The sequence below is a fragment of the Mobula hypostoma genome, chromosome 24, assembly GCF_963921235.1.
Source record: "Mobula hypostoma chromosome 24, sMobHyp1.1, whole genome shotgun sequence".
Taxonomy (NCBI): domain Eukaryota; kingdom Metazoa; phylum Chordata; class Chondrichthyes; order Myliobatiformes; family Myliobatidae; genus Mobula; species Mobula hypostoma.
Window position 1 is genome coordinate 49,520,064 of NC_086120.1, and position 24,104 is coordinate 49,544,167.

Below are 24,104 nucleotides of genomic sequence, written 5' to 3' on the forward strand. Positions count from 1 at the left end.
AGAAAGAAAGGTCGCCAAGTTTTTCTCAGAGATGAGTGAATGGAGAAATTACATTGCCAATAAAAACAAAATATTTCCATTTACATATGTCCTAAAAGAAGTTTCTATGTCTACATCCTTTCACTACTGACAGGAGCAATTGAGAAATCTTCCTCCCCATATCCAGTAGGATAGTTTCAATGAATGAAGGCAGCAAATATATGCCTTATGTTACATAGGTACATCACGAGCCATTGTATAAACTGTACAGCATTCCAGCAATTGGAAATGTTTTTTGAAATAAGAGGACATTTTGGAAAGCCACCACAAGTAAATTGTGCCCTTTTATTCCACAGCTCCAGTCGAGGAAACAAATCCCATTATGTATTATGTGTCATTTATTGTAAAAAAACCGAACTTTGAGGAAATTCAATCAAACCTATCAGAACAGGCCAAAGTGATTGCAACTGAGGTGAGAGTTTCAACCAGTTATGCAGCTGTTCGCATTTCAGTCTATCAATTCCATTTTATCTAACATTATAAACCATTGTTTCTCTCCCCTACAGCTCACAGATCTGTTCCTGAACAGCAGCATCAATGCAACTTTCCTGAAATGCGTCGTCCACTCATTCTGGTAACAAATTAGAACATTTCAACAAATTTACGTTTTTAAAAAATAATTCCGCTTGAGTCATGGTGTAAGAATTCGGAAATAGAGAAATTTTGGCATATCCCAAAAAATTCAAATGTTCCCAACAATATCAGTGCAAGTAAGTGAAAGACCTGTCTATGGTGTACACCATCCGTTAATTCAGTTCCTGAATTTAAACATCGGGAAAATGTTTCTCTGGCATAGAAATTCAAAATTGATTTTGTAGAAATATATCAACCATTTTGGAGAACTTCATTTGCTTTTCTGCAGGGAGGTAATGGATGACAGCACCAGAGTGACAGCAAATTGTTCATTTAAAAATGAGTCTGATACAGCAGGCGTTAACAGAGAACGTGTGTATGAAGAATTTGCAAGGAAGACCAGTAACGTGTCTGTACTTGGGTCATATGAATTGGAGAAGAACAGCCTCTCTGTAAATGGTACTTACATGTTTTTCATGTCTTTTACTTCACACAATCCATAGTAAATGATGACCTGCAGGGGTTACAGCGCTGCAGTCTGGTTCAGGGCAACAAAGCCACACAAGTCCTTCAGCAGCTCATCTACTGACTCTTCAGGCCTCAAATGAGGCAGGAATAGAACAGACATTTTCCTTGACAGACAGCACAGTCCATGGTGAATGAAACAGTGGATGCCTAGTATGTGTGTCCATGGCCACAGTTTGTTGATCTTGTCAAATTTGAGAGAAATTATTAGGTAAAACTAAACAACAATATGAGCTGTATCTTGGGTTCTTTTGAATAATTTTATTTTGTAGACACTATGAAAGACTTCTCCTCAGGTAACCATCATCCTGTTTTACCGGTCTCTCTGACTGGCACTCTCCATAAAGACACGCACACACTCCCAAAATTAACTCTCTCACCAGTTCTGTACTGACCATTGCAATGATCATGGACGCGATAATGGGACAATACACTAAATTCTTTCCACATACATCACAAGGTCATTCACAGTCCAACAGATACATTGCCATTTCTTGAAATCTTTAACACCTTTAAACAGTTTGGGGTTTCTCTACAAACAACTCAGGATAGACTACAATTTTCTAGAGTAATGGATCTTCTCAGAAAAATAGAGCCATAGAACCATTGAACACTACAGCCCGGAAAACAGGCTATTTGGCCCTTCTAGTCTGTGCCAAAACATTATTCCGCTAGTCCCATCGACCTGCATCCAGTCCATAACCCTTCAGACCTCTCCCATCCATGCACCTATCCAATTTTTTCTTAAAACTTAAGAGTGAGGCCACATTTACCATGTCAGATGGCAGCTTGTTCCACACGCCCACCACTCTCTGAGTGAAGAAGTTCCCCCTAAACCTTTCCCCTTTCACCCTAAAGCCATGTCCTCTCGTATTTATCTCTCCTAATCTAAGTGGAAAGAGCCTATTCACATTTACTCTGTCTATACCCCTCATAATTTTGTAAACCTCTATCAAATCGCCCCTCATTCTTCTACGCTCCAAAGAATAAAGTCCTAACCTGTTCAATCTTTCCCTGTAACTCAACTCCTGAAGACCTGGCAACATCCTAGTAAATCTTCTCTGCACTCTTTCAATCTTACTGATATCCTTCCTATAGCTAGGTGACCAGAACTGTACACAATACTCCAAATTTGGCCTCATCAGTGTCTTATACAACCCCCCCCCACCCCCATAACATCCCAACTCCTATAATCAATACTTTGATTTATGAATGCCAGGATGCCAAAAGCCTTCTTTACAACCCTGTCTACCTGTAACACCACTTTCAGGGAATTATATATCTGAACTCCCAGATCCCTTTGTTCCTCCACACTCCTCAGTGCCCTACCATTTACTGTGTATGTCCTACCTTAACTGTCCTTCCAAAATGCAACACCTCACACTTGTCTGCATTGAATTCCATCTGCCATTTTCTAGCCCATTTTTCCAGTTAGTCCAGATCTCTCTGCAAGCTTTGAAAGCCTTCCTTGCTGTCCACAATGCCTCCAATCTTAGTGTCATCAGCAAACTTGCTGATCCAATTTACCACATTATCATCTCGATCATTGATATAGACAACAAACAACAATGGTCCCAGCACAGATCCTTGAGGCACACCACTAGTCACAAGCCTCTAGTCTGATAAGCAATCATCTGCTATCACTCGCTGTCTTCTCCCACACAGCCAATTTTGAATCCACTTTACAACTTCTCCATGGATACCTAGTGTCTGAACCTTCTGAACTAACCTCCCATGTGGGACCTTGTCAAAGGCCTTACTAAAGTCCATGTAGACAACATCCACAGCCTTTCCTTCATCTACTTTCTTGGTAACCTCTTCGAAAAACTCTACAAGATTTGTTAAACACGAACTACCACACACAAAGCCAAGCTGACTATCCTTAAACAGCCCTTGGCTGTCCAAATACTTGTATATCCGATCTCTCAGAACACCTTCCAATAATTTACCTACTACTGATGTCAGGCTTACCAGCCTGTAATTACCTGGTTTACTTTTGGAGCCTTTTTTAAACAACGTAACAACCTGAGCTACCCTCCACTCCTCTGGCACCATACCCGGGGCTAAGGACATTTAAAATATTTCTGCCAGGGCTCCTGCAATTTCTACAATAGTCTCTCTCAAGGTCCGAGGAAATATCATGTGAGTTAATTCACAAACTTGACTATTAAAACTGTTCAGGCAAAACTATTTTACAGTTTAACACTTGGAAAAAATATTTTATTCTTTTAAGGTGCTGTGGGCACAGGTCAAAAACAAATATTTTCACCAAAATGTTATAAAGATGTGTGTTGTTGAGATGATGGAAATAGCACAGACACCAATGTTGAGGATCTAAAGGCTTTACCACAGCTATTCTGTATAATATTAAATAGCTGACAGTGAACTGCTGCATTAAATTGCAATTGTGTATTCTGACAATTATATTTCCATTGTTTGCAGGTTACATGGAGTTATCCTCACCAACTAGCACCGGTGAGTATAGGTTTCTATTCTATTTTATAGGATATACTTGCCTATCATTGATGCTAATGACAGTTGTATTTACGTATTCTCCAAGTCTGTCACTTGATAACTGTGAATTGAAGAGCTCTCCTTTGAGTAAAGGAACTATACTACACATTCAATTGCAATAAAATTGACTTGATGAGCCATCACAGATGGCACGAAGCCTCATGGTTGCCTGAGAAATGAATGGCCTGAAAACTTTGCTTGTTGACAGAAAAACATGTTTCTTTGTTAATAAAAGAAAAGAATTTTTGATAACAACTTCCTTCACTTCCAGCAGGAATGATTGACAAATCCTTCTGCCAAAATGTGCGTGAAGAATTCCACTAACAAAGGAAGGGACTGTTTACCTCAGATTACATTTGTATTTCTCTGTCTGCTGTTTAAATTGTTCAACATTCCAACAAAAGAAAACAGATCCTGAAATGTGGCACAAACGTGCTCAGAGTGCAGCTCAGAAAGAGACCCATCGGCCCATCTAGTCCATGCTGATCCATTTAAAGAGCTTACTCACATTGACCTACAATGGGATCATTGCCCTCCATAATTTACAGCTAATAGATTGTGTCCTCTTCTTCCACAGTTCCAGACAAGCACACATACCCTATTTATTACAACGTGACATTTGTTGTAAACAAACTAACACTTGAACAAGTTGAATCAAACAAAACAGAAAAGGCGAGCATGATTGCAGCTGAGGTGAGTGAATTGCATCTGTTAGATTTCTGTTGACATGTTACTTCCACATGAAGTCATGATGATTTGTTCTGACACAATATTTGTTGTTGCACACAGCTCACAGACCTGTTCAAAGACAGCAAAATCAACACAACGTTTATAGAATGTGCTGTTGAATCGTTCAGGTAACACATTATTGCATTAATATTAAATAATTAAAATCAATTCTAATGAAGTTCTTCTGTGAAGCTCAAGCAATAAGCGATAGAAGCAGCATTCGCAAATGGTATTTCCCCCTTCATAACACATCCGAATCAATATAAATTACAACAGAGGAATGTGCTGGCCATTCCTTCAACTCTTGTAATGACACGACAGCAACTTTTTCATTGTGATCTTATTAACACTGCAATGAAATGTGTACCAAAAAGAGTTTAACATTTTTCCTGAACTTCTTTCCCTTTCTACAGAAAAGTAATGGATGACAGCACAAGGGTGACAGCTAACTGTTCCTTCAAAAACGAGTCTCTGATGGAAGGTATCGACAGAGAACGTGTGTATGATATATTTAAAGAGGAGACAAGCAACATGTCAACATTTGGGTCATACGATCTGGAGAAGCACAGCCTCTACGTAAATGGTACTTATGCAGATATTTGTACTTGTACCTCCTTGTCTTCTGCTACACACAATCTATAGAAGGAGATGATCTGTAGAAGTCACAGCACCACAACGAGGTGCAAGGCAAAAAACCCACATGAGTCCTTCAGCAGCTCAGTAGCAAACTTTTCAGGCCTCAAGCAATTCCGTGAAAGAACAGGCATTTTCATTGATTAACCATATATTGATTGGTGAATGAAACAGTGGAAGTCTAGAATGTGTATCCATAGCAACATGGTAATATTTTTGACCTGGGACAAATAAATAGAATAAACTTTAAATATATATGTTAACTTCAAAATTAAGCTGAATTTGTGGAACTGATCATTTACCAGAGTCCTCGATGTTTAATATTTAATGTATGCTCAAGTGCTGATCGATATGAAATAGGTGACTTGGAATGCACAGGATATATGCATCCCAAACAGGAAAAAGTGTTCTTAAGAAAGGATGACACATCGGTGGCTCACAACAAAAGTCAATGCCAGCAAAAAAAAACGATATAATAGAGCAAAAGGTAGCTGGAAGTCAGAGTACTGGGAAATCTTTTGAAAACCAACGTTTACAACAAAAAAGTTGCTAAGAAGGTAATAGTGGAATATAAAAGTAAGCAAGCCAATAATGTTCAAGAGGATATCAAAAGTTTCCTCAGATAAACGTGTAAAAGAGAGGAGAATTTGGATATTGGATTGCTGGAAATTGATGGTGGAGATGTAGGAATGGGGACGAACTTAATGAGCATTTGCTTCAGGCTTCACTATGGAAGACACTAGCAGTGTGCCGGAAGTTCCAGATGTCAGGGGTCATGGAGTGTGTAACGTTACCATTATTAGGAAGTAGGTTCCTGGGGAACAAAAAGTTTTGAATGTAGATAAGTCAACTGGGATGGATGGTGTACACCACAGTTTTCTGAAAAAGGTTGCGAAGGAGATTATGAAGGCATCAGTAATGATTTTTCAAGAATCACTGGATTCTGGAATGCTTTCAGAAGACTAGAAAATTGCAAATGCAACTCCACTCTTCAAAAAGGGAGGGAGGCAAAAGAAAGGAAACTATAGGCCAGTTATTCAGACTTCAGTGATTGGGAAGATGTTGGAGTTGATTATCAAGGATGAGGTCTCAGGATACTTGGAGACACACGATGAAATAAGCTGTAGTCATCATGGTGTCCTCAAGGGCAAATCTTGCCTGACAGTCCATTGGAATTCTTTGAAGAAATAACAATCAGGATCAACAAAGGAGAATTGGTTAATGTTGTGTACTTGGATTTTCATGCCTTTGACAAGGTGCCACATATGAAACTGCTTAAGCTACAAGCCTATGGTATTACAGGAAATATTCTCACATGGATAAAGCAATGGCTGATTGTCAGGAGGGAAAGAGTGGGAATAAAGGGAGCCTTTTCTGGTTGGCTGCTAGTGACCAGTTTTGTTCCACAGGTGTCTGCGTTGAGACAGATTAAGAGAATGGCCAAATGAATGGCAGATGGAATATAGTTTCGGGATGTGTATGGTCCTGCATTTTGTTAGAAGAAATGAAACGGTTGACTATCTTCGAAATGGAGAGAAAATACAAATACTGTGATGCAAAGGGACTTGGGAGTCCTTGTGCAGGATTCCCTGAAGATTAATTTGCAGGTTGACTCTGTGGCGAGTCAGGCAAATGCATTGTTAATACTCATTTCATTAGGATTAGAATATAAAAGTACATTTGTAATGTTGAGACTTTAGAAAGCACTGTCGAGGCCTCACTTGAAGAATTATGAACAGTTTTTGGCTCCATAACTTAGAAAGGTTGTGCTGAAACTGAAGAGGGTTCAAAGGAGGTTCATAAAAATGATTCCAGGATTGAATAGCTTGTCATATGAAGAGTGTTGGATGGCACTGGGCTTGTATTCACTGGAATTCAAAAGCATGGGGCATGACCTCATTGAAATATTGAATGGTGAAAGGCCCTGATAGCGTGGATGTGATGACATTGTTGTTAGAGTCCAAGACCAGAGGGCATAGCCTCAGAATGTAGGGGCATCCTTTGTGAATGGAGATCAGGAAGAATTTGTTTAGACTGTGAATGGAGAATCTGTGGAAATTTTTGCCACTTGTGGCTGTAGAGGCCAAGTCTTCACCTACATTTAAGGCAGAGGTTGATAGGTTCTTGATTGGTCATGGTATGAGGGATTTGGGGAGAAGGCGGGAGACTGGGACTGAGGAAAATTGAATCAGTCATGATGAAATGCTTGAGCAGACTCAGTGGGCCAAATGGCCTAATTCTGCTCTTATATCTTATGGTCTTATTCAACAAGTAGGTTGAACTGCAATACATTTTCTGACAACTCACTTTTCATTGTTTCCAGGTTATAGAGAGATTCCCTCACATATTACCCCTGGTGAGTATGGGTTTCCATTGTATTTTGTAGGATATTTTTCTCTGTTATTGAATGCTAATAATAGTTGCATCATTTGATACTTGTGAATTGATGAGCTCTCGTGTGTGTAGATCATATCACAGAAAACACAAAGTCTCATGGTTGCCTGAGAAATCAATGGCTTTAAAAATTTGCTCTCTGACAGAAAACACATTTTTAGTTGTTCATAAACCAGAAGCTGTTTAGATAATGACTTCCCCTTGCTTGTAGCTGGAACGATTGTCTCAAGCCACATAAAGGAAGACACATGCACATTTTTGTGTCTTCTGACACATTGACTTACAATGAGCATGGCATTTGCCTTTGACACCATAACATGGCAATATACTGACATTTTTCTGATATTTACATCCAAGATACGTATCACCAATTCTAAATTACTCACAACAAATTTTTTCTTTCATCCTCAATCAATTTTAATATGTTACAAGCTTCTGGAAGAGCTGTTTTGTAATCTTGTACATTTTTGGAAACACTTTTTAAACTAATTGAGTTTTTTGACTATAATTGGCATGCCGAGAGGATAGAGCCATCAAGATTGGTGAAGACCAAATCCTGTGTCCTTTTTGCAAATCAAGAACGTATTTATTCAATGCGTTACCTTTTTCATTCAATTTTTCATATAATTTCCTACTTCGGTCAATCTCCAGGCCAAATACTATTTTGTTCCATAATTTTGTTTTGATTAGAATTGTTAATGAATCTGTGAGTGTTTGTGGAATTATGTCAGTATATTTTGCCATGTGATAGTGTCAAAGGGAAATTCCGTATTTCATGCAGAGCGTATGTGTCAGAAGATCCTGAAGTGTGCACATCTCTTCCTTTTTGTGACCTTATATGATTTGTTTCAGGGATCATGTCAATCAAATTAATTGATGAATCTCTCATATAGGAGATGATAATCAAGGTTCAAAGTCTTTATGGTTAATCATTACAGCTCCAGATATTGCCAATATTTTTCAGAATATTCATGTTTGAAAATCTTGGGCAATGGCTTTGTCCTTTCATTATCATATCTATTTCAGTGATTCACCAGTGACCCTAGTCTGTAGAGGTTCTCCGTTTACATGCAGCTGAATTTATAATCTTCTTCATTTTGCCTTTTTTATCTTGTCTCCTTCTCGTCAACTGCATCTCTGTTGATAATAGGATTGGATTCTCTACCTACACATTGGATTATCTCCTCCAATAATTAGTATGTTTGTTTCTTTGCAGTTTACATCATGTGCGATTTTATTCTATTTACAGACTGGCTACGGGGTACCTAAACCAAAAAAAAAGTACATCTATCCTGATGACGTACTCCTTGCTAGAGATGGTAAAGAGGTGTAGTGGCTAGCATAATGCCAGGAGCCCAGATTCGATTCCTGGTGCTGCCTGTGAGGAGTTTCTACATTCTCACCATGATCACATGTGTTTCCTCTAGGTGCTCTGGTTTTTAAAGATGTGTGTGTTAGTAGGTTAATTGGTCACAACCATGTAATTGAGTAGAGTGGGTTCGTTGGGCTAGAAGGGGCTGTTACAATGCTGTATCTCTAAATTTAAAAAAATACTCTAGGATGAGTCAAATCCATTTTTCTATCACCTTTGTGCCTTTTAGAGAGTTTCTTAAATGTCCCTAGTGTATCTACCTCTACCACCAGCTCTGGCAACACATTTCACACACCCACCATTCTCTGTGTAAAAAAATTACCTCTGGCATTCCACCTCCACTTTCCTCCAATCACCCTAAAATTATGATCCCTTGTATTAGCCAGTTTTATCCTAGAGGAAAGTTTCTGGCTGTCAATGTCTTTCATCATCTTGCGCACAGTCATTTTGTTCGAGTGTTGTTTGAAGTTACCATTATGCATCCTCTCCTTTCCTTTGTTATGCATGCATTTGCAGTAGCTCAAATAGCAAATCCCAATAAAAAACGGCAATACAACAAGGTTGTTAATTTAATTTTTTTTTGGCAGATGAACCAAATCAAAGCAGATCTCAAATTCGATTTAATGTAACCTTCACTATAACAAATTTGCCTTATATGGAAGGACTTCATAACCAGGAATCCCACTTGTACCAATCAGCTTCGCAAATAGTTACTAAACAGGTAGATGACCAAAGAAACATTCATTAAAATTATTGAATCATTATTTAATCTATTCAGCTGACTGAAACTCTGAAAACATTGTTCTTGCAGCTCACTGCCTCGTTTGAAAAAAGTAAAATAAATACAACATTTATAGCCTGCAACACAATGTCTTTAAGGTGAGTATTATTCAGCATTTTCCTCATTGTTCACTTAACCAATCCATCCAATCAGATTCAGGACAGAGGAATGCATCAGGAAACTAATTCCAGTGTTTTCCTCTGTGGAAACGTTATTTTGTTTCATTCCACCAGCCTCATCCAATATGCTTGAACTGATTTTTTTTTCAGATGCTTAGGTTCTTTCTTTTAAGTGCCTGATTGCTTCAGAATCAATTATCGTTTACGGTCTCACTTTCTATCATTTTAAAGTATGTAACTTAGATTTGGATTGTTGTATGAGCAGATGGTGCTCACAAGTCCTGGTTATGCGACCACAGCTGAGAGGCAGACAATCTCTGAAGAGTATTGATAATGGCTGGGGTCATCCATCTTGTAAAGACACTGCCCAAAAGAAGGCAATAGCAAAACACTTCTGTAAACTAATTTGCCAATAGCAATCGTGGTCATGAGATCATAATCACTTACTTCATACAACACAGCACATAATGATGATGATGAAGTTAGAACTACAGTATATCTCCAATGGCTTCCTTTATGTATTTCCAAATGTTCCTGCATTGACATCTCTCACTGTGTAATTGCTTGCTACTTGCCAATATTTGCTCCTTCAGAATTCCAAAAGCACTTAAAAACTCTAGCAAAGGCCAGAGAGCTTTTGACACATTGGCCTTCATAAATCAAACTATTGAGTTTTGAAGTTGGGGTGCTTTGATGAAGTTGTATGAGATGTTGGTGAGGTTTAATTTGGAATATTGTGTGCCATTCCGGTCACTTCCTACAGGAAAGTTACCAATAAAATTGAAAGGGTACAGAGAAAATTTAAAGAATGTTGCCGGGACCAGAGAACTTGAGTTACAGGGAAAGTTTGAATACGTTAGGATTTTATTCCCTGGAGCACAGGAGAATGAGGGGAGATTTGACAGAGGTATACAAAATTATTAGGGATATAGATATGATAAATGCAGGCAGGCTTCTTCCACTGAGGTTGAGTGAGTAGAACTAGAGGTCATGGGTTAAGGGTGAAGTGTTTAAAGAGAATGTGAGGAAGAACATTTTCTCTCAGAGGGTGGTGAGAGTCTCAAACTAGCTTCCAGTGGAAGTGGTTTGATTTCAACATTTAAGAGAAGTTTGGCTAAGTACATGAATGGTAGGGGATGGAGGGCTACAGTCCAGGTACAGGTGAATAGGACTAGGCAGATGAACAGTTTACTATTTGTGTGCTGTAGTGATCAATGATTCTAACTCTACCACTTACACCAACATCCCCTTCTTTCTGCTTATACATGTATTATTATTACATGTGATTTAGATATTTTTGATAATTAAATCCTTACTAAGAACACAAGATTACAGAAAAAAAACCATAATTAACTGTTATAGGTTGGTGTTGCCACACATATCCGGTTTCATTTACAAAATGGTCCATTTGTGTTAATTGAGCTTGCAGTCACAGCATGTTTCAATGTTAATAGTATTGGGACACCTCATTAGGGGAGCAATTAGCATTACGCTATTACAGCCCGGGCCATTAGAGTTCAGAATTCAATTCTGGCATCCTCTGTAAGGAGTTTGTACCAACTCCCCACGAGCATGTGGCTTTCCTCTGATTTTCTCCCAGTTAGTAAGTTAATTGGTCACTGTAATTTGTCGTGCGATTAGACTATGCGTTAAGTGAGTGGGTTGCTGGGCAGTGTGGCTCTTTGAGTCAGTAGGGCTTGTTCCATGCAGTATCACTAAGTAAATAAAATAAAAATAAAGTCATTCCTCCGGGGAAAATCAAAAACACCGAATGTGAGATATCTAAAAAATAGAAAATGCTTAAACACTCAGCAGACCAGGCAGCATCTCTGGAAAGAGTAAGGAAAGGTCTTTGACCTGAAACTTTAACACTTCTATATCGTCCGTCACATTTGCTGTCAGACATGCTGAGACTTTCTTACATTATCTGTATAGTTATGATTAAGGATGTAAACATTTATCATTATTAAAGCTTTGCTGTCTCAATCAGTATATCAAAGTTTATTGTCATTTGACTGCCAAATATACAACCAAAGAAAACTACATTCCTCCAGACTTTCCTATGAAGCTGTCAGAAAATTGTGCGTAAAATGGTTGAATTTCTAGATTATGAAAGCAGTCCTTGAGTGATGGCATATTTTAAACTGCATGAATGAGATTAGCTAAAGAACAACTTCCATTTCAATTGGCTCCTGTGTTTCCTCCCTTCCTGCTGCATTCCATTAATATCATAATCACCGGTTTTGATGAGGGTTTTTTGACAGAAGAGTTAACTTTCTTTCCCCTCTGGTGCCACCCACCCTGCTCAGAAAGTGCAGCATTTTCTGTTTTAGTTTTAATTTTTCCAAAGTTTTCAGGTTTTTATTACTCCATTTATAATGTTTTTGTTTGGCAGTGCGACAAGCGATTACAAGACAAAAGTGTATGCAATCTGTTCTTTCAATGAAACTTCTGATGAAGAGAACGTGGATAGAGTTATCGTGTACCATCAATTCCGTTACAAGACAAAGAACCTCACTGCTTTGGGACCCTATTCCGTGGATAAATACTCTCTCTTTGTAAATGGTATGAAACACCAGGTCATTTCCGAGAAAACGTTCTCTAATTTCAGCATGTCTCTATGTTCATTTGAAAATGGGCTGAATATTTTTCCTTGGATATTTCCAAAATGCAATTCTTCTTAAATTCTGCTTCCCCTTTGAAAGTATAGAGCTGTGTTATTGCCTTGTGGATGGTATTAGTAAAGCAGAAGGAACCTGTCTTCTCCCAATCCCATTCCAATATCGGAAAATATCTTATCTGATCTCTGTGACCTAATTGCCCATGATGCTATCAAAGCCAGACTTGTGACTAGAGCTGACTAGGCCATTTGCAGAAAGGGACACCGGATTTCATTCTCACCACATCTTGAATTGTTTAATACACATTAGATATTGGACGAGCTCAGCAAGTCAGGCAGCACCTATGGAGGTAAATAAACAGGCAAATTTCCGGGCCAAGACCTCCTTGGTGCGTGTGTTCCTATTGCATTAGTTCCTTGTAGTCCTTTGAAAATAGCAATCAAATCAAAACTTCATCTTTTCGGTTTGTCTAATTTCTCTCTGTAATCTGACTCCAAAGATTGAAGTATCATTCTTGTGAACCTATGTTATTCTTCCTCCAAGATCAATAGGCCTTTACCTGAGTGTAGTCCCTAGAACTGATAGATTAGAGTATGTTAGTTTATGGGCATACACACCAAGGTACAATTAAGTTTCTTGCTCGCAAAATGCCTCCAACTTCTGGTGCCATTTGTTTTCACAAAATTTCATGTGTAAACTAACCAAGGATTCCCACATATTCTATCCCTAGTTTGCTACATATAAAAGTTGCAACACTTGCGTTACACATTTCTTTAAATTCTTTGTAACATATGAAGGATCTTAATACATGAACACCAGGATGTTTCAGGACCTGCAGTAGAAAGTCAAGATAAGTCTAGAATAGACTTCTCAATAGAATGTACCTAGCAAGCTAAAGGGGCTGGAGGCTGACAGTGCCCCAGATCTATGACCAATATCTTAGGGTCTTAAAGAAAGTGGTTACAGATATTGTGAACATGAAATACTATGCCAATGCTGGGGATCAAAGCAACAGGCACAACACACTGGAGGAACTCAGCAGGTCGGGCAGCATCCGTGGAAACGTTGACTGTTCATTTCCATGGATGCTGCCCGACCTGCTGAGTTCCTCCAGCGGGTTGTGCGTGTTACAGATATTGCAGATGTATTGCTTACATTCTCCCAAAATTTCCTGGATTCTGGTGAGGTCCAAGAGGATTGGAAATTATTCAAGAATCAAGAATCAACTTTATTCACCATATACATTTACAGGTATTAGGAATTTGCTGTGGTGTGTTGGTCAGGTTGAGATTTGCAAAAAAAAAAAAATTCAATAGTTAGAAAGAATAAAGAAGTAAATAAAAGATAAAGTTAGAGATTTAAGTATGGGGCTGGAATAAAACACACATAAATACATAAATTCCATGCATTTGCAATGTAAACAGTTATATAAAGCGGTTTGAAGAGTTTACAGTACAGTGCAATGAGGTGGTAATAGATAGAGGGGGGTGAGGGGGGCTAACTAGAATGGTTGATCTGATTAACTGCCTGGGGAAGAAACTTTTAAGATGATGTGAAGATTTTGTTTTAATAAGCCCTATCACGCTTTCCAGAAAGGAGCTTTGGGAAAAGGCAGCTTCCGGGTTGGGGTAGTATCTGCAATGATTTCTTTCTGTCACGATTCAAAAAAGAAGGGAGATAGAAAGCTTCAAACTACAGATCTGTTGACTTATAAACAATCAGAGCAAAAAGATTGCAATCTGTTATGAAGGAGGGAATGATGATATTCATAAAATTGACAGTGTTCTCCTTGCTTCCTTTAACCTCTGAGATGGAAACCACCAGTTTCTAAGACTTGTCATGATTGGCTTGTGCCATAATTTTTATCACTGCTAATTATTCTGCAATTAAAACAATAATTGAGACAGTAAACTACCACTTTTAAAAATGGTCCAAAGTAATATTTTTGTTTTTGAAAATATTAATGCAAAATTATAAAGCAATTGTGCACCATCTTATCATTCTTTAAGTATCACTTATCAGAATTTGTGTTTGTTTTTGATTTTTTGTTTTCAATTTATGTTGTCCTTTCAAAGCAGTGAGAAATGTTTTTTTAATCAACGTATGTTTCCTTAATCTCATAGCTTTTCTTATTTCAATATAATGATTGCACCTAACATTATCTTTATATTTAATTTCATTGTACTGTTCTTTTCCAGACTATCATGAATCAGCTTATCCAACCAGTAAGTATAAATTGCCAGTGCTTTTTATATTGTATTTCAGTTCTTATCTAGGCTTAATTGCATAGCTTTTATTTGGTACATTATGTCAATCAGTGAAGGATCTTTGAACATATGTGGGTTATTTAGTTTCTTGAGATGGCTCTGACATGCAGTTAGATTGTGTCTAATTTGTATCACAACCATACTTACAATAGTTCTTTATAGCCTTTCTTATTTATCATAATATTTAACAGAATTTGGGAGAACTGTTTTAGTGAGGTTCTTTTTCATATACTAAACTATTAACATCCTTTGATATTTAACAAGGGGTCACACCATGATTTATGCTTTGGCATGATATAAGGGGACGTGGAACGGTAACCATTCATTTAGAGACATGATGGCATAGCAATCAGTGTTCATGTTCTTTCTGTGACCCCATGGGTTTCCTCCAGTTACTCCAGTTTCCACTCACATTCCAAAGACATTAGTTAGCCGTTGATGAGTTCTGGGAGAGTGTCGTAACTTGTGGGCTGCTTGGCACCATCTTTGCTAATTTGATTTGACTCAAAATGATGCATTCCACTATACATTTGGATGTACATGCAAGAAATAAAGCTAATCTATTTAAAAAGGATCTTATTAATCTCCACTGATATTATTGTACACTCAGCTCTCCTTTCTTTAATTTCTGAAAGGTGCAGTTTCTGTATGATATGCCCTCTCATGTAGCAATTTGCAGAGAGTACAGTATTATTCATTAGGTGATGAATACTGAGAGTTCAGCACATAGTCTGTACACACCAGAATAATGATAACACACAATTATTTCACAAATCATCTCTCATATTTACAAATACTCCCGTTTCCAGCCATTAAACTGAACAGAACAGTAAAACACTTTCAAACTGAAAGTTTTGTCTCCGTCTGTGACTTTGTTAGTACTTTATAATGTGCTTAAGCTTTTCTTTGTTGACTGTCATTTACAGAACTGTACAAAAGTCTTAGGCCCATATATATAGCTAGCGTATCTAATACTTCTGCACAGTATGTATTAATTTTATGTATTGCACCGTGCTGTGGTTGTAAAAAAAATTACAACGTGTGAGTGATGATAAACCTGATTCTGACATGGTTGTGGACTGAACGTGGGAAGGGGACAGAGGGAAAGGAATCTGGTTGAGAAAAGGGGAAGGGAGAGAGGAGGGAATGGGAAGCACCAGAGAGACACTCTGTATTGATCAGTAAACCAATTGTTTGGGATCAAATGACCTTGCCTGGTGTCTCAGGGCTGGGTGTGTCTGCACCCATGCCACACCTCCCCCACCCAGTACTGTAAATTCACCATAGCTGTTAATATGTATTTATTTTCTTCCCCATAAAGTCAGGTCACAATCCAATTTTACAAAAACGCATTATTCACTTTTGTTTTTTGATAGCGATCCAGATTAGTAGTAAAGCAGCGTTATTGATTGTGTCTGTTTCCACTTTCTAGAAGAACCACCCATTGTACCTGAAACTCAGCACCCAAGTTTGAGTCAGACACCTCTATGCTTCAACGTGTCTTCTATCGCCACAAAACTACCATACAGTTCAGTTCTACTTGATCCAACATCACAAGTCCATCAATCTGCTTCATTTAATTGCATTCAACAGGTACCACAATTATTACAAGAATAGTGAGACAGTTTATCCATTAAGCGATAAAATGTTTAAAAATATATATATTTCTTGCAGCTCAACGGCATACTCCGCAACAGCAGTATCAGTGCAGCATTTTTGGGATGTACAAATGTCTCCTTCAGGTAAAAATCCTTTAAAACCTACAAACTGAAGACCTTGGAGACTTTTAGTCCTACAGTATATACCTGCAAATGCCCAGTTTAGTAGCAAGGCTTAAACTTTGCCTCTGTTTCAATGTGACTGACAATGTATTGAAATTATTTATTGAATTAGAGTTTTTTTTTAATTTAGTACTGTTATTTTACTCCACATAATGAGAATTGGTTTATTATTGTCACATCTACTGAGATACAGGGAAAAGCTTGTCTTGCATACGGCTCACACAGTGCATTGAGGTAGTACAAAGTAAAACAATGGCAGAATGCAGAATAAAGTGTTACAGCCACACAGAGAGATAGACAATAAGGGGAAAGGTCATATTAAGGTAGATTGTGAGGTCAAGGGTCCATTTTATCATTTTAAGATGTTTCCCATGGTGGTGGATTCCAGAACAAGAGGGCACGGCCTCAGTATAGAGGGATGTCCATTTAAAACAGAGATGCGGAGAAATTTCTTTTACTAGAGGGTGGTGAATTTGTGGAATTTGTTACCACAGACAATTGTGTAGGGCAGTTCGTTGGGTGTGTTTAAGGTGGAGATTGATAGGTTCTTCATTGGCCACAGTATCAAAGGTTACGGGGAGAAGGCCGGAGAGTGGGGTTGAGGAGGGAAATAAAGGGATCAGCCATGATGAATGGCATAGCAGGCTCGATGGGCCAAATGGCCTAATTCTACTCCTCTCTCTTATAGTCATTCAATAGTTTTGTAACAGTGGGGAGGAGCCTGTCCTTGAGCCTGCTGGTATGTGCTTTCAGCCATTCATATCTTCTGCTTGGTGGGAGAGGGGAGAAGAGAGAATGGCCAGGATGGGTGTAAATTTTGATTGTGCTGGCTGCTTTACAGAGGCAGCTAGAACTATGGACAGAGTCCATGGAGGGAAGGCTGCTCTCTGTGATGTGCTGAAATGTGTCATTACTCTGCAGTTTCTTGCATCAAGGGCAGGTAGCTGCCATTTCTTCAATCTATTGAGTTGATGGATAAGTGTTCCATTATAAAAGAATGTTTTACTTTGTATCTTATTAAAAGGATTCTTTATCACTGGACATGTTTTATATTGCCGACCGAAGAATGTATTTGATCAGAATTAGTAGAGCACAGGGCATTTAACATTGCTGTTTGAGGATGAATTTCTAGGAATTATTAAGGTTAATAATGGTCAGGTGTTGAAAGGGATAATAAATCAGCCATGTTGGAATGGCAGAGTAGACTTGATGTCCATCCTAATGGCTTAATTCTGCTTGTATATCTTATGATCGACCTCATTATGATCTTGCATTTTATTGTTTACCTGCACTGCACTTTCTCTGTAGTTTTTACACTTTATTCTGTATTTTATCGTTTTACCTTGTTCTACTTTAATGAACCCTGTAATGATTTGATCCATATCAACAAAGTTACAAGTAAATTTATTATCAAAGTACATACCTCTCACTATTTACAACCCTAAGGTTCATTTTTTGTGGGCATGCTCAAAAAATCCATAATAAAATAATAACCATAACAGAATAAATGAAGCATCTCACCAACCTGGATGTTCAACTGGTATGCAAAAGACAACAAACTGTGAAAATACAAATATAAATAAATAATAAAAAAAATAAACAATAAATATTGAAAAAATAAGATGAAGATTCCTTTAATGTGAGTCCGCAGGTTGAGGGAACAGTTCAGTGGTGGAGCGAGTGAAGTTGAGTGATGTTATCCCCTCTGGGTCAGAAGCCTGATGGTTGAGGGTAATAACTGTTCCTGAACCTGGTGGTGAGTCCTGAGACTCCCGTATCTTTTTGCTGATGCAAGACAAGCTTTTCACCAAGTTTTGCTACACATGACAATATTAAATCAATACTATATTAATACCAATTAAGCAGGATAAGCTATCTTTAAAGATTTGTAAGTTAGTGTTTTATGAAATCTAAGTGCATTATTTTTGAATAACATTTCAATTCACTTGTTTGGCAGCAATGCAAATAAGGGCCTTGTGAAAGTGCTTGCTACCTGCCTGTTCAAGAAAGATGTTCAGGAGGTTGACAATGTTATTGTGGATCAGGTATTCAGAGATGCAACAAGTAATACCTCCAACACGATTTATGGATTTCTCATGGATAATCTTCAAGTTACTGGTATTTATCTTACATTATTCCTGTGATAGATGTAACAGCCCATGCACATTAGCATGAAATAGGTGTAGAATTGATTCCCACTATATTTGTCTGCTTTTATTCCCTCCTACATTTTAATTTTATTAATTATCCATTTCATCATGGGCACTTAGGGCAGCAATGAAGGTTCTCCATCTCTGCCTGTCCTTGGAATCTTCTTTTTTTTTGTTCATTCAGAGTTGTTAGGCCTGAGCTGAATCCTCAGACCTGGGGGATGTGTGGACCACTCTTCATCTGGACTTTATCCCTTGACCCTGCCTGACATGGGTGACTCTACCAAGAGCCCTAATTCTAGCCAGTGTAGTTCTGTAGGTCATTGAGGCATATAAACCTCCATACCACAGCAAGCTTGTAGTCCTCTTGGAGGCCCCTCCTATATAGCCCTCCATTTTTCTATCATCCATGTGCCTATCTAAGACTTCCTTAAAATGCCTCCAATGTATCTGCCTCTGCCATCACCCTGGCAGTATGATCTACTTCTGATAACTCCCCAGTACTTTTCTCCAATTCCCTTAAAATTAGCCACTAGCATCAAATTAGACATTACTTCCCTGGATAACGTCTCTGGGTATCCAGTTGATCTATACCGGTCATCATCCTTCATTCCAAAGAGAAAAGCCCTAGCTTGCGGTTTCTCACTCAGTCTATGGTTGAACTTAAACCCCATGTGCCACTCTCCTGTGCAAACCACGTATCCCTAGTTCCCTTAAATCCAAACACTCAACGATATTCAAAAAGTTAACTATTTAGATATTTACGAGCTCTTGCTTAAGGTAACTTCCGTTTTGTTGCTGCATGTTTGCTTAGTTTTTTATCAAGATAAGAGATGTTAACAGTGAGGATTGTAAACATGAGGTATAGATTTTACATTTGACTGTAGTTTTTTCTGTATTAATTTTGGAGATATATTTAAAAATATGTCTTATTTTAGGTTGCAAGGAACCAGAAGTCCCTACCACAGTTGCCACACCTTCACAAGAGGTTTCACCAACAGAGGCAGAACGTCAAGGCGATCTCACCTTCGAAGTTAACTTCACAATAATAAACGTCAACTTTACAGACAACCTCTTTAATTCAAGTTCCTCTGAATATATAAACCTGTCTAATGGTATTACAAAAAAGGTATTGATTTCTGCTTTTGTTAATTGCTTAGGCATAAAAATGAGTTCTTGTATTTTTAAGGAAACGTTGCAGAAAATATTTTATGCACTTGATCTATTTAATTTTGAAATATTTGTAAACATAACAAGCAAATATGTCCCATTTAATTCCATTTTCATATAAATTCATTTAAATTATTATTTTAAATATTTAAAGAAGGCAAGGCTGACATTTACTATAAATCTTTACAGATGTCGGCGTTATTTAGAGAAAGCTCTTTGAAGAAAAGTCATAAATTCTGCCGTGTTACTGAATTAAGGTAAGGACAAGAGTTTTGTAACTTAGCATTTAAAGAACATAGTTAGAAATCTATTTCATTATTAATAATTGGACATTTCTTAAACTTTTCAAATAGTATTTCTGGCAATTTTAAACACAAGAGATGTTGGAAATTCAGAATATCGCACACAAAATGCTGGATGAACTCAGCAGGTCAGGCGGCATCTATGGAGGAGAATGAAGAGTGGATGTTTCAGGCTGACTCTTCATTGGGACTGGCATTCAAACAGCCCACTGATTCTGCCAGATATGCATTTAAAACGTGATTGACAATTTCTAAAGATTAGAGATTAGCTTTATTTCTTATATGTACATTGAGATGTGCAAAATACTATATGTCATTTGTATCCAATCAAATCAGTGAGGACTGTGCTGGGCAGCCCACAAGTGTTGTCACACTTCCAGTGCCAAGATAGCATCCTACAATTCGCTCACCCTGACCAATATGTATTTTTGGAATGTGTGAGGAAACACAGAGGGATTTTATAAACTCTTTACAGACAGCAGTGGGAATCGAATCCTGATCTTACAGCTGGCGCTGTAAGGCATTGTAATAACTGCAATATTAGTCTGAATAACAAAGAAGCAAGAATTGCAAAGGTATCAAGTGGGAAGTGTCCATTTGAGCGTTATTAGAAACATAGAAACATAGAAAACCTACAGCACAAAACAGGTCCTCCGGCCCACAAAGCGGTGTCGAACATGTCCTTACTTTAGAGCTACAGCACCTAGGCTTACATGTAGCTCTCTATTTTTCCAAGCTCCATGTATCCAAACTGGAGTCTCTTAAAAGACCCTATCATTTCCACCTCCATCACTGCCACCGGCAGCCCATTCCATGCACTCACCATCCTCTGCGTAAAAAAACTTCCCCTGACAACTCCTCTGTACCTACTTCCAAGCACCTTAAAACTATGCCCTCTCATGATTTCAGCCCTGGGAAAAAGCCTCTGACTATCCACACAATCAACGCCTCTCATTACCTTGAACACGTCTATCAGGTCATCTCTCATGCTCCATCGCTCCAAGGAGAAAAGGCCGAGCTCACTCAATCTATTTTCATAAGGCATGCTCCCCAATCCAGGCAACATCCTTGTAAATCTCCTCTGCACCCTTTCTATGGTTTCCACATCCTTCCTGTAGTGAGGCGACCAGAACTGAGCACAGTACTCCAAGTGGGGTCTGACTAGGGTCCTATATAGCTGCAACATTACCTCTCGGCTCATAAACTCAATCCCACGATTGATGAAGGCCAATGCACCGTATGCCTTCTTAACCACAGAGTCAACCAGAGTAACAGCTTTGAGTGTCCTATGGATTCGGACCCATGATCCCTCTGATCCTCCACACTGCCAAGAGTCTTACCATTAATACTATATTCTGCCATCATATTTGACCTACCAAAATGAACCACCTCACACTTATCTGGGTTGAACTCCATCTGCCTCTTCTCAGCCCAGTTTTGCATCCTATCAATGTCCCGCTGTAACCTCTGACAGCCCTCCACACTAGCCACAACACCTCCAACCTTTGTGTCATTAGCAAATTTAATAACCCATCCCTCCACTACCTCATCATTTATAAAAATCATAAAGAGTAGGGGTCCCAGAACAGGTCCCTGAGGCACACCGCTGGTCACCACCCTTCACGCAAAATGTGACCCATCTACAACTAGTCTTTGCCTTCTGTGGGCAAGGCAGTTCTGGATCCACAAAGCAATGTCCCCTTGGATCCCATGCCTTCTTACTTTCTCAATAAGCCTTGCATGGGGTGCCTTGTCAAATGCCTTCCTGAAATCCATATACACTACATCTACAGCTCTACCTTTATCAATGTGTTTAGTCACATCCTCAAAAAATTCAATCAGGCTCATAAGGCATGACCTGCCTTTGACAAAGCCATGCTGACTATTCCTAATCATATTATGCCTCTCCAAATGTTCATAAATCCTGCCTCTCAGGATCTTCTCCATCAACTTACCAACCACTGAAGTAGGACTCACTGGTCTATAATTTCCTGGGCTATCTTTACTCCCTTTCTTGAATAAAGGAACAACATCTACAACCCTCCAATCCTCTGGAACCTCTCCCATCCCCATTGATGATGCAAAGATCATTGCCAGAGGCTCAGCAATCTCCTCCCTCACTTCCCACAGTAGCCTGCGGTACATTCCATCCGGTCTCGGTGACTTTTCCAACTTGATGCTTTCCAAAAGCTCCAGCACATCCACTTCCTTAATATCTACATGCTCAAGCTTCTCAGTCTGCTGGAAGTCATCCTTATAATTACCAGGATCCTTTTCCATAGTGAATACTGAAGTAAAGTATTCATTAAGTACCTCTTCCATATCCTCCGGTTCCATACACACTTTTCAACTGTCACACTTGATTGGTCCAATTCTCTCACATCTTATCCTCTTGCTCTTCACATACGTGTAGAATGCCTTGGGGTTTTCCTTAATCCTATCCGCCAAGACCTTCTCATGGCCCCTTCCGGCTCTCCTAATTTCATTCTTAAACTCCTTCCTGCTCGCCTTATAATCTTCTAGATCTCTATCATTACCTAGCTTTTTTTGAACCTTTCATAAGCTCTTCTTTTCTTGATTAGATTTACAACAGCCTTTGTATACCACAGTTCCTGTAGCCTACCGTCCTTTCCCTGTCTCATTGGAACGTATCTACGCAGAACCGCACGCAAATATCCCCTGAACATTTGCCACATTTCTTCCGTACGTTTCCCTGAGAACATCTGTTTCCAACTTATGCTTCCAAGTTCCTGCCTGATAGCCTCATATTTCCCCTCACTCCCATTAAGTGTTTCCCTAACAGACCAGGTATAAACAGCAAACTAAAAAGAGGTCAAGAAAGAGTGAATTTTAGGAAAGAACAAGAGGAATAAAGAAAAAAATAACATTGTTTAAATATAAGATTCTGGTTAATTTTCAGTAGCAGAGAAGTTGTTTAGCTGCCATTAAGATTCATTATATCATTGAAAATTTACATATATACTGAGTGGCATGCCCTAACATCTGCCAGAATCTTAGTATATCTTAAAGGTGAGATATAATTTCTGCACAATTTCTGCAAGAGTAGGGCACCTCTGAAATTATACATTTATCTATGTGAATGGTTACTAGTAGCGTCCATTCTAGGCAAGAATAGTGAGCATTGATATTCCTACTGTGATATACCTGCTCGGTACATGGGCTTAGAAAAATGGAGGGCTATGGGGAAGTCTAGTAATTTCTAAGGTATGGACATGTTCGCCACAACTTTGTGGGCTGAAGGACCTGTATTGTGCTGTAGGCTTTCTATGTTTCTATGTTTCTAGGTTTTCTGTGTTTCTATAAAATCCAACACAAGTGACAGAATGTTTTAGTAAGACATTTGTACTTACATTGTTTCTGATTTCAATCTTCCCAACAGCCCAGGACCCGACAGCCCAGGATCGGTGAATGTTTTCACTACTTGCTTCTTTGACCCTGTTAAAGAAACTGAAAGTATCACTGAAAACAGAATCAGATCAGACTTTGAAACAGGAACAAATAACGTAACTTGGCTTGGCCAATACCAACTTAAACCTAGAAGCCTTTCTGTGGGTATGTGTTGTTACTTATTTTTATACATTTATTTATAATACATTGATGAACCTATTGTGCATTTGTTAACAGAAGTCTGAACCATACATAATTGCAGCGAATCGGAGAAGTTTGGATAAGTACGTGGATGGAGGGCTATGGTGTATGTGCAGGTTGATGGAACTAGGCAGAATGACAGGTTTGGAATGGAATAGGTGGGCCATAGGGCCTGTTTCTGTGCTGTAGTTCTATGAGTTTATGACATGGCATAGGTAATTTTAGAACAGGTGGTTTCAGGTGAAACACCATCCAATAACTGAGAGACTTTTCTAAGGGGATAGTGAGAGTTCAGGGTGAATGTTACAAGGTTGGGATGGTGAGTGTAAGGAATCCTGAATATTTGTCATCTCCATTAGCTTTCAGTTGGGGACTAGAGAACTGGAGCATAGCAAATGTGGTTCCTTTATTGAAAAAAGAGGAGCAGAACCAACCCAGATAATTTCAGGCCAGCGAGCCATACATCAGAGAAAGGCAACATTCGGAAAAACTTCTAAAGTAACAACTGACCTCTTTCATCGTGCC

General features: G+C 38.7%; 1 protein-coding gene across 1 annotated transcript in view; it reads left to right on the forward strand.

Moving 5' to 3' along the window:
- LOC134337399 (mucin-16-like) overlaps nucleotides 1-24,104 on the forward strand; it is a 51,075-nt gene that overhangs the window by 23,163 nt on the left and 3,808 nt on the right. The window contains exons 42-59 of the mRNA XM_063032367.1: nucleotides 336-451; nucleotides 546-613; nucleotides 902-1,071; nucleotides 3,580-3,612; nucleotides 4,229-4,344; nucleotides 4,441-4,508; nucleotides 4,794-4,963; nucleotides 7,337-7,369; nucleotides 9,367-9,500; nucleotides 9,591-9,658; nucleotides 12,075-12,244; nucleotides 14,499-14,525; nucleotides 16,000-16,160; nucleotides 16,242-16,309; nucleotides 18,306-18,466; nucleotides 19,437-19,627; nucleotides 19,858-19,925; nucleotides 23,371-23,543. Coding sequence (XP_062888437.1) covers nucleotides 336-451; nucleotides 546-613; nucleotides 902-1,071; nucleotides 3,580-3,612; nucleotides 4,229-4,344; nucleotides 4,441-4,508; nucleotides 4,794-4,963; nucleotides 7,337-7,369; nucleotides 9,367-9,500; nucleotides 9,591-9,658; nucleotides 12,075-12,244; nucleotides 14,499-14,525; nucleotides 16,000-16,160; nucleotides 16,242-16,309; nucleotides 18,306-18,466; nucleotides 19,437-19,627; nucleotides 19,858-19,925; nucleotides 23,371-23,543 — 1,995 coding nt within the window. The remainder of the gene's footprint in view (nucleotides 1-335; nucleotides 452-545; nucleotides 614-901; nucleotides 1,072-3,579; nucleotides 3,613-4,228; nucleotides 4,345-4,440; nucleotides 4,509-4,793; nucleotides 4,964-7,336; nucleotides 7,370-9,366; nucleotides 9,501-9,590; nucleotides 9,659-12,074; nucleotides 12,245-14,498; nucleotides 14,526-15,999; nucleotides 16,161-16,241; nucleotides 16,310-18,305; nucleotides 18,467-19,436; nucleotides 19,628-19,857; nucleotides 19,926-23,370; nucleotides 23,544-24,104) is intronic.